At 44.0% G+C, this 20,495-nt stretch overlaps 1 protein-coding gene across 1 annotated transcript; it reads right to left on the bottom strand.

The window, feature by feature from the left end:
• Nucleotides 1–702: 702 nt before the first annotated feature.
• MRPL18 (mitochondrial ribosomal protein L18) lies at nucleotides 703–14,509 on the bottom strand. Its single transcript, XM_056572574.1, has 4 exons — nucleotides 14,348–14,509; nucleotides 10,930–11,116; nucleotides 6,428–6,659; nucleotides 703–1,072 (listed from the first exon to the last, which is right to left on the bottom strand). The coding sequence occupies exons 1-4, from the start codon at nucleotides 14,382–14,384 to the stop codon at nucleotides 1,001–1,003; spliced, it is 528 nt and encodes a 175-aa protein (XP_056428549.1). The 5' UTR covers nucleotides 14,385–14,509; the 3' UTR covers nucleotides 703–1,000.
• Between the last annotated feature and the right edge of the window lie 5,986 nt (nucleotides 14,510–20,495).

Genomic DNA, 20,495 nt, shown 5'->3' with positions numbered 1-20,495 from the left:
GGGCAAATGGCATCAGCATAATAAGGTTTTTTTTGCCTTCTTCTGGATCAACACAGGACGGACAAAATAAGGATATAGGTTGAACTCAACCATAAGAACTGTGTAACTATGTAAATCACTACTTTATGGTGCTGTTGTAGTAGTAGGGAAGTAAATCACATTAAAAGAAATTAAGGTAACTAGCATTAGGGTTCATTTCCCCAGGTTTATGTTGCTTTTTAATTAAAACTGAGCCCGCCAACCATGAACTTAAGAATGGGGACCGAGACTCCTGCTAGAATAAAGCAGCCCTACACTCTATCCAAATAGGAGACTAGGGTCACACGGGGCGGAGTCATGACGTCACGATACTCTGGCCCGGTGGTCGGGAGGCTTCAGACTCGGAGCCTCCAGCACTGCATGGAGCTCACAGGTGAGTGCTGCATGAGAAATTGCAGGGGTCCCCAGCAGCGGGACCCCCACGATCAGACATCTTATCACCTATCATTTGGATATGGGATAGGATGTTTTAGGGCCGGAGTAACCCTTTAACACCACCTAAAACTGAATACAATGGACTCATGGATAGTATTCTCCATGAATTTGCATGGGGGAAAAAAAAAAAAGGATCTGTGTCTCTACTGACAACAGCACAAATGGGAAGAGGTTCAGAACACCTTACCAAGGCAGTACACTAAAATCAGTGTCATATCCAACCAATCTTTATAGAAATTAATTATTTTTTAATAGGAGTATTTCACTGAAAAAACCTCGCCAGGATATTGACTAAAATACTAATAATGACAGATGCAATATTGTACTCGCAAAAGTAGGAAAAGGACAATTTCATAACATGAACAAGTTTAACCTGAACTGACAGCTTGAGGCAATGAACTCAACAAAGTTTTTGAGAAAATGTGGCTTCGTATTAAGGCGTTTCCAACAAATCTATGCCTGCTCCATACAGTTATGCTGCAACGGTCCTTCTAGTCTTTGTCTTGACAGCAATTGCACTTATGTCTTATTTATAAATGCGTTTTGGTTCATTTAACACAACTCCACCTTCAATCATTGCATTTCGAAACCTCTGCACCTAAAAAATAAGATAAGAAAAGTAAAAACAAGAACACGAAAATATAACCCCTTTAAAACCTACAGCCCAGACTTAAGGGGTTATCCCACAATTAAATGTTATTCCCTATCTACAGGATATGTAGAAGTGGGGAGTTGGACAATCCCTTTAAATGTTTTGAAGTCTGGGTGTGGTTTGAATGCTCTTTTATGAACTCTAATGTTCTAAGGTCTCTTAGGTCCATTCACTTGGGGGACATCTGTCCTCTGTTCTCTTGTTTTGAGGAGTTCTCATTAGTTGGACTCGCACTAGTTATTCTAATCCTATAAACAGGGAATATCTTTTGATCTTGGGATAACCATGTAAGAAAAGATCTTTGTTTTTGAAAGAATAGGTACATTAATTATAAATTCTATTCACTTACTAGTAGAACTAATGAGTGACTTGTAATTCATTGTTAACATATAAAAGGGAAGCCTTGTTTTCAAGGTGCACAGCACATTATCATTTCAACAGTTATGTCCAAACAATGTGTAAAGAATAAGGTCATAACCCAATTCTGAATTATAGTCAACAAATAGTACGGTAGGCCACCTTTTTGAACTGCTAAAAATATTTAAAAAACACATGCAATTCACATTATCTATGCAAGGTCACACAAAACAGCATTCTAAAAGAACAAAAAAAAGAACAAAAAGAACAAAAAAAAAAAAAAAAAAAAAGGTCACTCTTGTAGTTTTGTGAAATGTACTGCAGTTTGTTATTATGCAACAGAACAATGATCTACAGTACACAAAAGGCACACCAGTGATTGCTTAAGATGGGAGCAGGAAGAGGTCATCAGAGGAGACCAAGTAATGTTGGAACAGCAATGGTGAGGGGATTAGGCAGGTAAGTAATGCTTTTTCTTTATCCCAGCCCAGCTACTTAAAAAAAAAAAAGTTAGACAATCCCTTTAAATGTTTTAAAGTCTGTTTGAGTGTGCTTTGTATGCTTTTAATATTATTATTAATACCGTATTTTTCGTCCTATAGGACGCATCGGCGTATAAGACGCACCCAATTTATAGGTGCAAAATCTAAAAAAAATTAAGATTTTGAATCCAATAGTGGTCTTCAACCTGCGGACCTCCAGATGTTGCAAAACTACAACTCAGCCAAACAACAAAAACGGCAAAACAATACGTGCCGTATGTAGGTCCCGGGGATACCGATATATAGCCAAAAACAAAGAGACCCACAATACTAATATTATTTCAAAAAGTATAACAATCTTTATTAGACAATAAAAAATTTTTTTAAAAAATAGTAAAAGGCAGAGGATGACCTTACGCAGGAGACAACTAGTGCCAGTGGACCTGGTATGGGTAATGTAGGCATTCAGTCAAGAGCATACATAATATAAGGCTGGCGTAGCTGCATACTTATGATATCGTAACAATAGATATAATATCTAACATACATTGATGTAACATAGGAAGCAGCAATGCAATATAACAAACATAAATAGGAACCCAAGGTAGGTAATACCTAAAAAAGACTACCTGTCATATACCCAAAGGCCAGGAACACCAAGCACCAAGACCCGGGGTGTTGGTGCTTGGTGTTCCTGGCCTTTGGGTATATGACAGGTAGTCTTTTTAGGTATTACCTACCTTGGGTTCCTATTTATGTTTGTTATATTGCATTGCTGCTCCCTATGTTACATCAATGTATGTAAGATATTATATCTATTGTTACGATATAAGTATGCAGCCATGCCAGTCTTACACTATGTATGCTCTTGACTGAATGCCTACATTACCCATACCAGGTCCACTGGCACCTGTTGTCTCCTGCGTAAGGTCATCCTCTGCCTTTTACTATTTTTTAAAATTGTTTTTTTTTTTTATTGTCTAATAAAGATTGTTATACTTTTTGAAATAATATTAGTATTGTGGGTCTCTTTGTTTTTGGCTATAAAACTACAACTCCCAGCATGCCCGGACAGCCGTTGGCTGTCCGGGCATGCTGGGAGTTGTAGTTTTGCAACATCTGGAGGTCCACAGATTGAAGACCACTGCATAGGAGGTAATACTCACATGTCCCCGTCGCTCCGGAACGTCTCTGCTGCCGGCCGGCCATCCTCGCTCTCCGTCGCCGCACGTACGCGACGACGTGATGACGAGGAAGGAGAGCGCCGGCCATACAGGGGATCCCTGAACGGAGAAGACACCGAGGAGGCAGGTAAGGTCCCTCCCGGTGTCCTGTAAGCACTAACCCGGCTATTCAGTTGGGCTGTTCGGGACCGCCGCGCTGAAATCGCGGCGGTCCCGAACAGCCTGACTGAACAGCCGGGTTAGTGTCACTTTCCCTTCAGACGCGGCGGTCAGCTTTGATCGCCGCGTCTAATACAGGGCATCACCGCGCTCGGTGATGTCCTGTATTAGCCGCGGGTCCTGGCCGTTGATGGCCGCAGGGACCGCCGCGATAGGGGTGTATTCGACGTATAAGACGCACCGACTTTTTCCCCCCAGTTTTGGGGAAGAAAAAGTGCGTCTTATACGGCGAAAAATACGGTAATTGACTGGGGAAACTGTATAGCTGACATAGCCCACTTGATCACTATTTAGCGGGATACACTGGAGCCTTCTGTCAAAGTCGGTATACCACATGATGTGTACAGGACCTAAGGGTGAGGCCCTTTATTATATTAATATTTGTTAAGTATTGCATAAATTGCTATAATTCATCTTGAATCAAGGATGTCCTTTAATGAAAGCTGAGCTCTACTCTTACATGTCCATCCCGTCATCACAAGATAGGAACAAACACAGACCATGCCAGTGCCACATGCACAGACGAGCTTTCAGATGACCACACTATTTAGATATCCTTAATCAGTAGCATAAACTAAGCCTGGCCGACTGATGAGGACATTTATAAACTGCGACTCTACTTCCAAGATAAATAAGGATGCTTTTAGGCTCAAACAGAGCAAATAGAAGGGACCCAGAAATAAATGATAACATGAGAAAACAGTGTGGGCACTACTGTGTATATATTGACATGGCAATGTGCTTTACTTGTTTGTGTATCCATAATAAAAGAACTGAGACAACCTCAGGGCTTCACATGCACATATCCGTGAGATTAAATAGAATAATAAACCACACTAAATACATAGAGAACACGGCAGCTTGACCTATGCAGCTAGTTCATGGTAATTGTAATACATTTACCATGATTCCTGGGGATAGAAATGTAACCAAAGCTTACATCAGGTTCCATTTCCACATAAAACTGCAACTTTAATAAAATCAGAGAGGGCAAGGACATACAGAACAAAAAGATGCCAAGGAAGTTGTGTTAGGGTGTATTCCCACCACGTTTTTGCAATGTGAAAACCGTATGGAACTCTATTGAAAACCATATGCATTGACTTTCCATTGAAAACCGTAAGTCAAAAGATGCATCAGGTTGTGCCCGTTTTGCATCCTGTACAGTTTTGTCAGTTTTCTTCTCGTACCCAAAAACATAGTCTACCACTGTTTTAGGTCCGGGTGAAAAACTGTATTAAACCGTATACGTTTTTTTTTTTTAAACATGGGAGTCAATGGGAACTGTACAGAACTGTATGTGCGAACGGTTCCATCCGATTTTCACCATACGGTTTTTGACTTTGCACAGTTTTTTTTCTTGGAATTTCTATCAAACAAGTGAAACTTTATTCAAAATGGAGTGAAAAGTTAAAAACCTATACGTTTTTTTCTTAAAAAACGGATGCAACCGGACATCATTTTTCAAACCGTATATGGTTTTTAACTGTATACGGGTTGAAATTTGTACACATGTTTTGATACAGTTTAGTCAGATTTTGAGGAATCCATATTTCCATCAAAAACCTGATACGGGAAAAGTATTGCAAAAACGTGGTGTGAATGCAGCCTTATATGTATAAACTGATCATATCACTGGTCCTGATCGGCAGATCTCTCAATCAGATCATCATCTGTCAATAAGGGCCAGTGACCATTGCAAGCAGCAATCCAGGTGGCCACGCTGCACAGCCGGGTTATAGCACACGATGGCTTTGTCCCCTTATGGTGGAGAAGGTGATCGTGGACCATGTGATCATTTGTGGTACAGAAATTAATCATGAACATGTGTGCTAATTTTCACAGTGTTCTGACTAGCAATTTCAGAGAAAACTTTGCAGAATATTATATTGCGCAATCCAATATGGCGGCCAAATATGTAATCAACTGTGGTACAGGAAGTGATCACGAACATGTGTGCTAATTTTCACATTGTTCTGGCCAATAGTTTTAGATAAAACTATGTCTGCAGAATATCCCAATATGGCCGCCAAATCTTGTGATCAATTGTGGTACAGAAAGTGAGTACTTTTAGATTACAGTCTACACATAACACACATTTTAAAAATATTGCGCATTATTATTATTATTAAGGCTATCTAAATGTTATTGGCAAGCGGTGGCCATATTGCTTATGAAATGAACCAGCTTTAACAACCTTGGTAAAGGAGGTAACCATGAACATGTGCCAAATTATAAAAAATGGTTTCAGAGAAGAAGATGTTTGTAGAATATTGTGCAATCCAATATGGCAGCCAAACCCTGTGATGAATAGACTTGTAATTAACAAATCTGACTCGGGACAACAGTGTAACCACATACAGCAAATAATATAATCTGAAGGTGTAGCGGTTCCAGAGAAGAAGATTTTTCAATATTGTGCAAAAATTTACAGAAAAACAAAGATGGCGGCCTTACCATGTTACCGATGACCTTTATATATCACACGATTATGCACAGCTCACGGGTCTACCACTTTGCAGTCACATGTGTTTTAGAGTTACAGTGAAGCATATATAGGCCTTCAAACTGTGCCCATAACGAACCTCTCCTGTTCTGGACAGTTCCTGGCATGGACAGAGGTGGCAGCAGAGAGCACTGTGGTCCGAATGGAAAGAACTACACAACTTACTATGCAGTATACAGCAACTGATAAGTACTGGAAGGTTAACATTTTTAAATAGAAGTAATTTACAAATCTGTTTAACCTTTTGGCACTAATTGATTTGAAAACCATTTTTTCCCACCGGAGTACCCCTTTAATTATTCAACTATATTACAAAAGGTCTTTAATTTTTATCGGTAACAACGTTTTTGGATCTGACAGAGCCCATTTAAATGCTTTACTTGCAGCATGCTAGTCTCTCAAGTGCTTCATTATTTTGGCCATTAACATTTTAGGCGACCTTAATAGTGTTGTCTCTATGACATCAATACGCCAAGAAACGAATGATTTATTAAGGCAAGAAATAAGAACCGTAGATTGCTGTGTGGATTTATATGTCAACTTTACAACGTACCGACTCACTACGGAACACCCATGGGATCTCTCGAAAAAGTGTGAAGTGTATTCCAGCCTCTAAGCAGCGCTGAGCCATAATTCTTCCAACATTCTCACATGCCATGGCATCTTTTGTACTGTAGAGATGTTTCTTCACAGCCCATTCCTGGGTGGAGGCAGAGAGTACGATATTACCGCTACAATGTTCCACAGTTGCAGTCACATGATGGCCGCTGCGCTCTAGCCGTACCCTTTAACATTAAATAATGTAAGTTAATTATATAAACAGAGAATTTATCTTTCTATTTGCTCCATAAAGGAGAAACATTTCCAGTAAGGTTTATTTCTACATAAATATGGTTAATTCAACAGTGAGAGGTTCTATTTAACCGCTTAACGACAACGGACGTAAATGTATGTCATGATGCCGTGGTACTTAACGTATCATGATGTACATTTAAACCCTGCCATGACCACGAGCACCGGACCGGTGCTCACGTCATGCACGGCAGGTCGCGGCTGCTATCAGCAGTCAGGGACCTGCCGGTAATGGCAGACATCAGCGATCGCGCTGATGTGTGCCATTAGAGGGGTACTCCGCCCCTAGACATCTTATCCCCTATCCAAAGGATACGGGATAAGATGTCTGATCGCGGGGGTACCGCCGCTGGGGACCCCCGCATTCTACCATGCGGCACCCACCTGTAACGGCTTCCGGAACCCCTGGAGGCCCTCAGGCTAATACCATCCCGACCACAAGGATGGAAGATCGTGACGTCACGACTCCACCCCCGTGTGACATCACACGCGCCCCCTCAATGCAAGTCTATGGGAGTGGGCGTGAAAAATCCCCGCCCCCAATAAAAATCAGTTTTTCCCCATTTTCCCCCCCATGTAATAAACATATTTGGAAAATTGCAGCAAGTGTAAAAGTCTGATCAAAATATATTGTTAATTATCCCATACTGTAAATGGCGTAAATGTGAAAAAAAAATTTAAGTCAAAAATTGATGCTTTTTTGTCACATAATATTTCATAAAAAATGTTTATAAAAAAAATAAAAAGTTAAACCTAGGCAAATGTGGTATAAAAGCTACAGATCACGGCGTAAAACGGAAAAATGATAAAGTTATAGGTGGTCAAAATAGGGCAATCTCAAACATACAAATTTTGTTAAAATAGTTTGAGATTTGGTACAATTATAGAAAAGCATATAACATGAGTATCAATTTAATCGCACTGACCCACAGAATAAAGAAAAAGTAATTTTTACCATAAAGTGTACAGCGTGAAAACAAAATTAGCTTAATTGTGGTTTCCTTTTCAATTTTCCCACATAAATAATATTTTTATGGTTGCGCCGTACATTTTATGGTAAAATAAGTGATTTTATTACAAAGTAAAATTGGTCACACAAAAAACAAGCCCTCATATGGGTCTGTGGATGAAAATATAAAAGAGTTATGATTTTTTGAAAGCGAGGAGGAAAAAACAAAAATACAAAAATAAAATTGGCTGTGTCCTTAAAGGGTAGCTCCCACCATCTTTTTTTTTTTTTTTTTCTGTCCCTGCCTATTGCCCATCTATCCCTAACCCCCTCCCTGCTTTTAATTTTTTTTTTTACTATATTAAAAATACCTTTTTGTCTGCATGGTAGTGTGCTCACTACCAGGCAGACTTCCCCAGCAGGCACCACGTCACTGATGCCTGCTGGGGGCGACTTCCGCCCTTACTTCATCTATACAGGGTGCCTCCAGCTGTTTCACCACTACAACTCCCAGCTTGCCCTGACATCTATTGGCTGTCAGGGCATGCTGGGAGTTGCAGTGGTAAAACAGCTGGAGGCACCCAGTGTTGAAAACAATAAATGCTGGCCAACTACCCCGTTCCCTCTCTCCCCCCCCCCCCCCCCGTTGTTAATACGCCGAGCCCCGCTCTCCCCCAACCCCTGTTTAAAATCATGATCCCCGCTCTCATATACATACTGCAGAGCCACGCATCGGTGGCAGCAGCAGCGTTTCCATGTGCGGAAGGCGGGGCTGGCGTGTCAGGCCAGGGAGCCAATGCTTTCGCTCCCACCTGTCTGATTGACAGGCAGGGAGCGAGCGCAGGCTGAATGAAAAATGGACCGATGCCCGGCCGCATCAGTCCTTTTTCAGGCGTGATGTCACGCCAGCCTGCAGCCGACCACTAGGAGGGAGACCCCTAGTGGCCGGTTTTCAAGCATAAATTAGAACATGTTAAAGGGGTAGTCCAGTGGTGAAAAACTTATCCCCTATCCTAAGGATAGGGGATAAGTTTGAGATCGCGGGGGGTCCGACCGCTGGGGCCCCCTGCGATCTCTCTGTACGGGGCCCCGGCTCTCCGCCGAGATAGCGGGTGTCGACCCCCGCACGAGGCCCCCTCAATACATCTCTATGGCAGAGCCGGAGATTGCCGAAGGCAGCGCTTCGGCTCTGCCATAGAGTTGTATTGAGGGGGCGTGTCGGCCGCCGCCTCGTGCGGAGGTCGACACGCCCCCTTCCCGCGGGCTGTCGGGGCTCCGTACAGGAGATCACAGGGGGCCCCAGCGGTAGGACCCCCTGCGATCTGCAACATATGTACTACAACACATCAAAAAATAATGTTGATGACAGTGCTCATTTAAGGCCAAAATGGGCCTGGTCCTTAAGGAGTTAAAGGGGTTATTCAGGATTAGAAAAACATATCTGCTTTTTAAGGTTTTAGTCACACGGCAGAATTTCCACTTGCGGAATTCCACCTCAAATTAAAGCCCATAGACTTTTATGATATTCCGCACTCCCATTCGCTAGTGGAAATTCAGAAGTGTGAATGGGAGTGCAGAATCTATGGGCTTTAATTTGAGCTGGCATTCCGCAAGCAGACCCTAACAGACCCTGTGCCACTCTTTGTCCTCAGTTTGTTAGTGGTATTGCAGCTTAGATCAATTGTTAAAGGGGTACTCCTGCGCCAAGACATCTTATCCCCTATCCAAAGGATATGGGATAAGATGTCTGATCGCCGGGGTCCTGCAATCTAGCATGCAGCACCCACCTGTAAGCACTGGAGACTCTCAGTGTTATGCCTCCCGACCACGGGGACGGAGTATCGTGACGTCACGACTCCGCCCCCATGTGACGTCACACCCCACCCCCTCAATGCAAGTCTATGGGAGAGGGCGTGATGACCAAGTTAGGTGGGTGCCGCATGCAATATAGCGGGTGTCCCCAGTGGCGCGTCCCCCGTGATCAGACATCTTATCCCCTATCCTTTGGATAGGGGATAAGATGTCTTGGGACCGGAGTACCCCTTTAAAGGAGCAGAGTTGTAATGCCACATGCAACCTGAGAATAGACGTGGCGCTTATTTGTAACAATTCTAATCCTGAATAACCCTATTAAAAAGGGACCTAAACCAAAGGCAGCATGAAATAGGCATGAGCTCCCACTCTACAATGCTGCAGCATTTCAGAAAAAAACACCTTAAAGATGAGCAAGGAAAAAGGTATGACCTAAAAAGAGAGACTTAACAGTTGAGCATAGTAGGTTGGGGAAAAGCTAGCAGACATACAACTCCTTGAGTATATACCTGGCTCATATCTGAAACTATGATTTTGTCGGAATCATGCAGTATTTCAGAATAAGGGTATGTCCACACAGCTACATTTCTGCAATTCCGCAAAAATTCCATTGAGCAAAGTTTGATGAACAAAATTCCGGAATTCCGATGGAACTCTGACAGAATTTCTCTTGTTCTCAGAACACAGAATTCCTCTGAAATTTAAGCCCCATTGACTTCAATGAGATTCCACTGCGGAATTCTGCAAAATATAATACTGATCTTATATTTCTGCAGAAAGTGGAAATTCCTCTGTGTGATTGGGACAGCAGAATCCTATTGAAATGAATGTACAGTAAATGACGGCAGAATTATGAACAAAAACTGCGCTGTGTGAACATAGCCTAAGTCAGAATGCATTGTAGTGAGGGAACCGATGCCTGTTTCATGCTGCCCATGTTACAACCTCAAATCAATAATTGTTGTGGATTACAACCTGAAAAATGTATAGAGGATCCTGTGTATGTGTATACACTATATCGAGCAGTCAACCAAATTTTAAGGGGCTTATAGCGTTAAAAATGTATACAGAATTAATTAGCAAAACTTGAAGCATGGAAAAGAATGTTAAAATAAATTCTAAGGTCCAAACACAAAAAAGTTGGGCAAACCCTTTGTGACCCTGCACAAGAAAATCACACTGAATATTGAAAGTGTATTTGTAACATTGAAATCTTGTCCGTTCTTCAGATCTGGCACGAAGAGATGCGATCCATGCTGGGTGGTCGGTGTGCCAAGGCAACTGTATGACGCCAGCAGATGCCATGCACAAGTCCTATTAATCATAAATGGGCCTGTGCAAGGAACTTGTTGGGCCGTCTACAATCTGACCACCCATCTCTCTGCGCTGATCTAATATATATATATATATATATACATATTACATTCTCTGTCATTTCTCACCTATGCCAGTACTGACGTGTTGGCCACACTGTGCCCCATCCCCGATCCTTAACAGCCAGTGCAAGACGCTCTAGGTTTCGAGGATTTCTGTTGGTGAAATCTGGGTTTACAATCTCATTCTCGTTTGTGTCTACGTCAACCACCTCTGAGGTCTGGATGCTGGCAGATGTACTAGCTGGACGGATTGCTGAAACAACAAGAAACAAATAAAAAGGAAATCCACAGGTGTTAGTAACAAGTAACAATCAGATGATACATTTTATGTACCCATTATGGATGGTTTTATGCCATCTGTATAATCCTGCAGGGTTGTTCTGTTCCCTCCCTGATGACTACTTTTCTAATACCTCTTTAATTTTTATTTTCTCATGGCACGAATATTCCACTTTTCCATGTATACAGTGGTCCCTCAAGTTACAATATTAATAGGTTCCAGGACAACCATTGTAAGTTGAAACCATTTTATGTTGGGACCATAACTCTATGGAAACCTGGTAATTGGTCCTGAAGACACCAAAATGACATCCAAAAATAGGAAAAAGTGAGGATTAAAGAAAAATAAGTAGATAACTAATATAGATAAAGCAAATCCTTACATATAAAAGTAAGAAATATCTGCTGGGAGCTGTAATCACTGTCTATGTAGAGGACAGGAGCTTCTTCAGGGTCCTGTACAGAACACGCAATGTCCTAAAAAAGTAACATGGAGCCGCCCTCACCTGATGTCCAAAGGAGCAGCTAACTGTGGCACAGGTAAAGAGTAAAGAACATGTAATACCTCCCTGTACTGTAGGGGGCACTACCAGACACCAGTCAGTGCATACACTTCAGTAACACAGGGGTTTTACCAGTAAAATGTTCATTCTGATTGGTCGGTTTTTCCAACCATTGACGTTTCACAGATCTGGACTGTCTGTACATTGTATGTTGAGTCTGGTATCAAGTTACAATGGTCCAGAAAAGATCATCGTATGCTGAAACTATTGTATGTTGAGGCCATTGTAAGTTGAGGGATCACTGTATTGTGTGTCATATATAGTATATTGTAAGGGGTGATATTCTTTTGTATGCTTTGGTTGTGCTGTTTGGGAATGTGGCAGGTGGTTGTTGTTATGTGTCTATTTTGCCATTGCTTTTGTTACATTCTTTCTTTTGGAAAATCCATCTCCAGCATCATACATACTAAACTGCTGGTACAGGGTAATAGGGTGATGTGAATTCCAATGCTGTTTACCCTATGTGACCCAAGTTATGCCCGAAAATCCAAATATGAAAATGATGAAGCGTTCCCACGTAGAGGGAAATAAAAAAAATAAAAAAATAAAAAAGGTAAACAGCATTGTAATCAGCGTCACCCATTGGCTGTTAGGGCATTCTGGGAGTTGTAGTTTTGCAACAGTGTGAGGGCCACAGTTTGGAAACCATTGCATGAATCAATGAGAACGGCATCATGGCACTCTTTTGCCGATGCTTCTTTGGCTGTATACAGGGGAAGCCATAAAAGAGAGGGACAGCGCTAAACACCACTTCTTATGCACTTCATGGTTAGACACTACAAATGCCCATTTTGGATATTGCACTGAAATGTGGTCAGTGTTAAACCAAACAACAAATCAGATAAAAAATAAAATAAATCTATTTTAGGATAGGTTGCCAATTGCCATCATTACATAATATCAATATTTTACAGATTTCACTCTTTGCAGTGCACAGAAGTAAGGCCATGCTGACACCGCAGAACGTCCACCCAGAAGATTTCCAGGCAGACATTCCGCAAACATCGGCAATGTATTTCAGAGCGGATTCCCCTGAAATATGTCATTTCTTTCTGTTTCTTCCTGTTCAGGCTGGAATCAGAATTTCCGTGGCAGATAATTCTGCCGTGTGCACGGTGCAGCAAAATCCCATAGAAAACAATAGGAGGCTGCTGCAACTGAATTTAGGAGTGGAATTTTTCTGATTCTGCTAGAATCTGCTTGGAAATTCCACCGTGTGAACATTGCCTAAGGGAAACTTACACAGCTCTGACTCACTCCTATATTTTTTTTGGGGGGACTTTTAGGCCATGATGACGAGACCGAGATTTCTGTGAGGAAGTCTGTTAAGTATTCAATGGGATTCTGCTGTGCACACTGCAGAATTTCTGCACCAGATGTTTCTGGCATGGAAATTCAGATTTCCGTGTCCGCAGAAAGAATGAACCTGTGCATTCTATCTGCGGAATCTGCACGGAATGCCTTGCTGTCTACGAGACAATGCATTCCCGTGTGGTCCTAGCGGTGGCATGTTACGCTGGCGCCCGCAGGTCTGCAGAATATCTGCACTGAGATTTTCCGTAACGACATTCCGAGGTGTGACGATAGCCTTGCACTGCATACCCTTAAAGGGGTACTCCGGCGCTTAGACATCTTATCCCCTATCCAAAGGATTTGAGATAAGATTCCTGATCGCGGGAGTCCCGCCGCTGGGGACCCCCTTGATCTTGCACGCCGCACCCCGTTTATAATCAGTCCCGGGAGCGGGTTCGCTCCGGGTCTGATTACTGTCAAACACGGGGCCAGAGCGTTGTGACGTCAAGTCTCCGCCCCGTGTGACGTACCCTCCCATAGGCTTGCATTGAGGGGGCGGAGCCTGACGTCACATGGGGCAGAGCCTTGACGTCACAACGGCCCCGTGATCGACAGTAATCAGACCCGGAGCAAACACGATCCGGGGACTGATTATAAACGGGGTGCTGCGTGCAAGATCACGGGGGTCCCCAGCGATCAGGCATCTTATCCCCTATCCTTTGGATAGGGGATAAGATGTCTAAGCGCCGGAGTACCCCTTTAAGATAGCATCAATAACAGATTTAGGGGGGGACCACCAATCAATTCACTAAAAGGGGCCACAGTGCTCCTGTTGCTGACCCTTACCTGGCACAGCCATGTACATTTGGTAGCCGCTGTGCCTGGCATGCCACTACCGCCTATACCAGTAGTTTTCAGCCTGCGGACCTCCAGATGTTGCAAAACTACAACTCCCAGCATGCCCGGACAGCCAACGGCTGTCCGGGCATGCTGGGAGTCGTAGTTTTGCAACATCTGGAGGTCCGCAGATTGAAGACCACTGGCCTATACTATACGGAGCTGTGGTTGGTAAGGGATAAAGAGGCTGTACATGCCCCAGCTCCAAGGCACCTGCTTCAGTCTGACACCAGTTCCAACACATTCCTTTGCAGCACATGGGCTTCACAAACATGGCGTCCAGCCTGGATGTCATCATAGAACACATAATGGATGTTTCCCTATGACAGGTTCAGCAGTAAACGAAAATGTATACTAAACATAACACTACTGTGCTGTTTGTCTATACCTAGTTAGTAACCCTGTGCATGGGAGACGCTCTATACAACCTTCACGGTCACACAAAGCCTCACCTTGTAGGAGACCTCTGCTTCTCTTGAGGATGGACATGACGGCATCAAGGTGACGTCAGCTGCACCTATGAGGTACGCTCTGCCTTGGCTTCAGGACACAAGGACAGGGCAAAAGATGTAAGTCTACAGGACCTTTGGTGATGTCATCACTGGGCGGAGCCAAGCGCTGTGGCTATGGTAAGTGTGCGAGTCTGACTGCTGCATGTGACTGATCACATGGGTGTGACATCATCAAAGGTCCTTTTACATACTATGCATACTGCTATGCAGGCTCTGCGGCATGTAAAATGTGAAGGACGCGCTGATGTCCTGTGTTTCTATAACGCGTATACAGTAGAGCTGGGTGCGAAATATACTGTCATGGAGATACAGATGTAAATCTGCCCTGCAGGGAGTCTGAGGGAATGAAGCCGCTATAAAAATGCATTATGCCCCCAAAGGTCTATTATGACTAGATACAGCTTAGTGTTTCCCATCCAGGGTGCCTCCAGCTGTTGCAAAACTAAAACTCCCAGCATCCCCGGACAGCTAAAGCTGGAGGCACCCTGGTTGGGAAACACTGATTTATATGTTAAATAAAATAAAACTAAAGAATTTAGGATAAAAAGAAACACACCAAAACAACAAATTTGGCCCCTAATATGATATTAAAAAATACATATATATTGTTTTTATTATGTTCCTAACAAACAAAAAAAATCCATATTTTTTAAAATTAAACTAATAGAGATGAGCGAACTTTCAGTAAGTTTGATTTGTCACGAACTTCTCGGCTCGGCAGTTGATGACTTATCCTGCATAAATGAGTTCAGCTTTCAGGTGCTCCGGTGGGCTGGAAAAGGTGGATACAGTCCTAGGAAAGAGTCTCCAGCCCACCGGAGCACCTGAAAGATGAACAATTTACGCAAGATAAGTCCTCAACTGACAAGCCGAGAAGTTCGTGACGAATCGAATTTACTGTAAGTTCGCTCATCTCTAAAAAAATAACTTAAAAATAAAGCCCGATGTATCACAGAAAACTTAAGCAAAAATTATTTGAATACCTGAACAAGAAGAAACTGGCTTAGGCTGGGTCCACACTACGTTTTCTCCCATACGGGAGCGCATACGGCAGGGGGGAGCTAAAACCTCGCGCTCCCGTATGTTACCGTATGCGCTCCCGTACGTATGTCATTCATTTCAATGAGCCGACCGGAGTGAAACGTTCGGTCCGGTCGGCTCATTTTTGCGCCGTATGCGCTTTTCCAACCGGACCTAAAACCGTGGTTGACCACAGTTTTAGGTCCGGTTGTAAAAGCGCATACGGCGCAAAAATGAGCCGACCGGACCGAACGTTTCACTCCGGTCGGCTCATTGAAATGAATGACATACGGGAGCGCATACGGTCACATACGGGAGCGCGAGGTTTTAGCTCCCCCCTGCCGTATGCGCTCCCGTATGGGAGAAAACGTAGTGTGGACCCAGCCTTATCAAACAGCAAGTATTAAATAAAACCAATGGGGGAGATTTATCAAAACCTGTGCAAAGGAAAAGTTGCCCATAGCAACCAATCGGATCACTTCTTTCATTTTGCAGAGGTCTTGTTAAAAATTAAAGAAGCAAGCTGATTGGTTGCTATAGGCAACTGGGGAAATTTCCCTCTGCACAGGTTTTGATGAATCTCCCCCAATGTGTCTGTTCAGTAATAGGAAACTGGTTGTGGTAAAATATAAAGCCATATCATTAAAACCAGGTAAGGCTTTGTGCACACCACTGTTGTGCTCCCTCCTGTTTAGGGTCCGCTCAGCGCCAAACAACAAAGCCAAATGGACTCTTCACAACGGACACCAATGGTTCCCGACGGATCCCATTGACTTGAATAGGGTCTGTCAGACGTGCAGTAATTTTTCGCCGCTAACACCTGTCCTTTCAAGCGGATGAGCGAACGGAGCTCCCTTTAGCGGAACTCAACGGTAGTGTGCAGGTAGCCTAAAGGGAATAGCACTGGTTATACATGGATGGAATATTTTAGCTGTGAAGTGAATAAGTAATTCTTGAACTTCCTTTGTCAGAAGTGTCTAATGGCCAGATGACTGGTTCAGAGCACTTCTAAACAGTAAGTCTTGTGAGATGCTTCCGGTATGCCGCGTTCAGTACCTGACAGAATTGGCCCGAGGAAGGACAACCGGTGAACCTGCGGCAGGGTCACACGTGTCCAATGCTCAGTGAAGGAGAGTCCCTCTGGTCCAATCAAAGAGAGCTGCTGTGGCACAAATTGCTGAAACAGTTAAAGGGGTTCTCCGGTGCTTACACATCTTTTCCCCTATCCAAAGGATAGGGGATAAGATGCCTGATCTCGGGAGTCCCGCCGCTGGGGACCCCCGAGATCATGCACGCGGCACCCCATTTGTAATCAGTCCCCTGATTACAGGCGACCACTGGGCCGACGGCGTGTGATGTCACACCTCCGCCCCCGTGTGACGTCACGCTCCGCCCCTCAATGCAAGCCTACGGGAGGGGGTGTGATAGCTGTCACACCCCCTCCCGTAGGCTTGCATTGAGGGGCGGAGCGTGACGTCACACGGGGGCGGAGGTGTGACATCACACGCCGTCGGCCCAGTGGTCGCCTGTAATCAGGGGACTGATTACAAACGGGGTGCTGCGTGCATGATCCCGGGGGTCCCCAGCTGCGGGACTCCCGCAATCAGGCATCTTATCCCCTATCCTTTGGATAGGGGAAAAGATGTGTAAGCACCGGAGTACCCCTTTAATGAAATGCGTCAGAACACACAGGTCATCTCAGTTTGCAGTGTATGTGGCTATGTAGATATTGACTGATTAGAGTGCCCATGCTGACCCCTCTGCCTACAACAGTCATGTGACATCAGAACTAGACCATGACCATGAAGAAGAAGGTGGCCTGGTGCTGAAGCACATTTTCTGTTACGGCATGTGAATTACTAGAATTACTACGGCATTGCTTACCTGAGGTAGAGATGGCGTCAGAAGGTTTATGGTACTATAAAAAGAAATACAAGTCAGTGGAGGCAGTGTGATGCCCAGGGCATTGCCACCAGATACTATCAAAGCTCCTGTGGGGTCAATAGGATGCCTGAAACACATTATTTATTGCTTAGCCAGTGATGTCTGTGCGGCTTTAAAGATTTGATGATAAATCGTCAGCGGATTTAACTGCACTGTTTGTGGTGCTCCCTGCATCTTTTGCTGATATTGTACTTCAGTATTGTCCTCCACCCGATCCCTGCTCTGATAGAGGTTACTCAGGTGAGCTGAAGAGACCTGCATTCTTCTTATTGACTGGTCAGAGCTGTTTTGGCAGCACAAGGGAGGCCTACGCAATGTTAGGTTTTAATATTATGGCTGATTGCTGTATGTTAATAATCAGTAATAAATATTTGAAACAGTGAGGCAATCGTAGAATTAGACTGAAAAGCCAAGTGTAATATCCCAGCACCAAAGGCTGTCCTGTGGGCTGCAGATCTCCTCAGGCATGCCTGCTGCTCTTGTGTTGGGCCCACTGTTGCATTGTTTATTACGTTCATGCACTTTATTATATTCACTGTATTTTGTGTTATGTACTGTACCTTTAAGAGGAGATGCAGTAGTAACCAGGTGACCCTGTCTGCCCAATGGGAACCTCCAAATTCTTCTGTATACAGTGGTCCCTCAACATACGATGGTAATCCGTTCCAAACGGACCATCGTTTGTTGAAACCATCGCACGTTGAGGGATCCGTGCAATGTAAAGTATAGGACAGTGGTCTACAACCTGCGGAGCTCCAGATGTTGCAAAACTACAACACCTGGAGGTCCGCAGGTTGTAGACCACTGTAAGAGGAAGTTGTACTCACCTGTCCCCGACGCTCCGGCAAGGTCTCTGCTTCCCCGGCATCTGTGCTCTTCTTCGCCGCCATCACGTCGCTACGCACGCCGCTCCTATTGGATGACAGGACGGCGTGCGCAGCGACGTGATGACGTTGACGGAGAGCGCCGATGATGCAGTTGATCCCGAAGAGGACGCGCCGGAGCCCCGAGGACAGGTAAGAGACATCACCGGAGCTCACGGGGCACCGTAAACGGCTATCCGGTGCCAGCTGAAGAAGTCTGCGCTGCCGGATAGCCGTTTATGTGATGGCCGACATAAAAAAGCATCGTATGTTGATGCTGCCTTCAACATGCGATGGCCTCTGAGAGGCCATCGCATGTTGAAATTATCGTATGTCGGGGCCATCGTAGGTCGAGGGGTCACTGTATAGTGCAGGGGGGAGGAGTTGGCCCAGTGGAGTTGAGTTCAGTGCGGAAAGGAGGTGGAAGCAGTGTGTGGTGAGTCCAGAGGGAAGCCTGAGGAAAACTATGAATCAAATCAGCCCTGTCGTTCTGCAAGAGTTCTCCGTACAGTTGGTGAGTCAAACCCTGCCTTGTCAGAACCCTAGTCAGCATGGAATATTTTTAAGTCTCAGATCTGAAGTCTATATAATTCAAGTGGGTGAAAAGCACCATAACTCCCAGCAAGGCAACAGGGCTCCCAAGAGTTACACTGCATCCCTTCTACTCTACTCCATACAATGTGTTGTACATCTACACCTGCTCAGTAAAAGACAGTTATCCGTAAACCATCGTTGGTGTGTTTCTTACTCCCGTGTCTGGCCCAGGAGAAGCTGTCTCCACCTCGGACCATGTATAGGCTAATGGTGCCCTGGCATCATGAATTGACAACTCTATCTTGCACCCCTGTGTCACCACACAAGATTTAGTGTGATGCAACAGGTTATGACCAGGTCCCCTAGGATCATCAATATATACTGTACATAGGTTCCGTGGATTACCCTAAACCATCTATACACTTGCCAGTGATATAGGATTTATCTGCATACTTTTTCATGTTTGTACTTATCTAAACCAAAGTTATCATTATTTACACATGAGTATCTTTGCATCTTTGGTCTTCAAACCAAATAAGACACACTATTTATCCACGTGTCATCTATACACTACGGTTGTTTAAAGTGATCTCCATTTGTTGCATGGCAAATGTCTAGGTGATAGTCCAGTTCTGTCCAGAACATGCCAACATATACTCAGATATGGACTCCACTTAGTGATGCATTGGCCCTGATTTACTATTTAAAATCGGACTTTTTGCCGGGGTGTGTGTCAGAATTTGGTGCATTGTGCCAAGAAAATTTTCAAAAACCAGATAAAATTTTCATTTTACTTAGAAAACCTTAAAAAGGGGCATGGCTGTCGGGACATTTTTGAAAGAATGCCACAGAAAATGTGGTGGATTTTAGCTCTGGAAACCCCCACAGCTCAGAGCATGTGTAAAAAAAGCAAAACTACACTCCTCTCTTAGTAAATCAGGGCCGTTGTCTCAGGTTGTTTAGATCCCGTGGCTGGGGAAGAGGAGCAGTCATGGATGTAGCCCCCACAGACAGGGGCTGCAGGGTCTTAGATCTAGCAGTTGTGAAGGCCAGTGCAACATTGAAGTTAACCATCCTTCTGTGGCATAAACCATTTCTTTAACATGTCCATGTAGAAATGATCAGCGACAGTATTCTAGGCAAAAAAGAAGGGACTGTATACTTTGCACATGCTCACTGCACAGAACAGGCTGTTTCAGGTTTCTGCTTGGGAGCCATAGTCTGGGGACTTCCTGTCTGCCATAGTGACAGGTGGTGGCAAAGTTTGGTGTTTGGGCATGTGGACTGGTTTATGGGTGTGTGTAACTCATAGGGCCTATTGAGATAGGTGTGTATAAAAAATGCGGGAGCAGAGCACCCTTTTACAGTAACAGCCCTAGGTCACGTGTGCAGGGAAGACATGGGGACCTACAAACCATGGTTTGTGGCACAGGTCCTCCTTAAATGGAACTCTTTTTGACCTAGGAAATAGATTTACATTAATAAACTTTTTACTTTGCTCCAGAAACTGACTTGCTCCTAACTGTACATTAGACCTCAACTTAAAGAGGTTATCCACCATAAGGTGATTTTAGTACTTACCTGCCAGACAGTAATGGACATGCTTAGGAAGGATCTGTGCTTGTCTTTGAGCTAAATGGCTTTGTTGTGAGATTACCATAACACTGTGGCTAACATTTTGGGAACTGGCTATTTTGTGTATGTCCCATAATTCCTTGTTTGTAAGT

This window comes from Hyla sarda, chromosome 4, assembly GCF_029499605.1.
Source record: "Hyla sarda isolate aHylSar1 chromosome 4, aHylSar1.hap1, whole genome shotgun sequence".
NCBI classification, from domain to species: domain Eukaryota; kingdom Metazoa; phylum Chordata; class Amphibia; order Anura; family Hylidae; genus Hyla; species Hyla sarda.
This window is presented reverse-complemented; position numbering and strand designations above follow the sequence as displayed.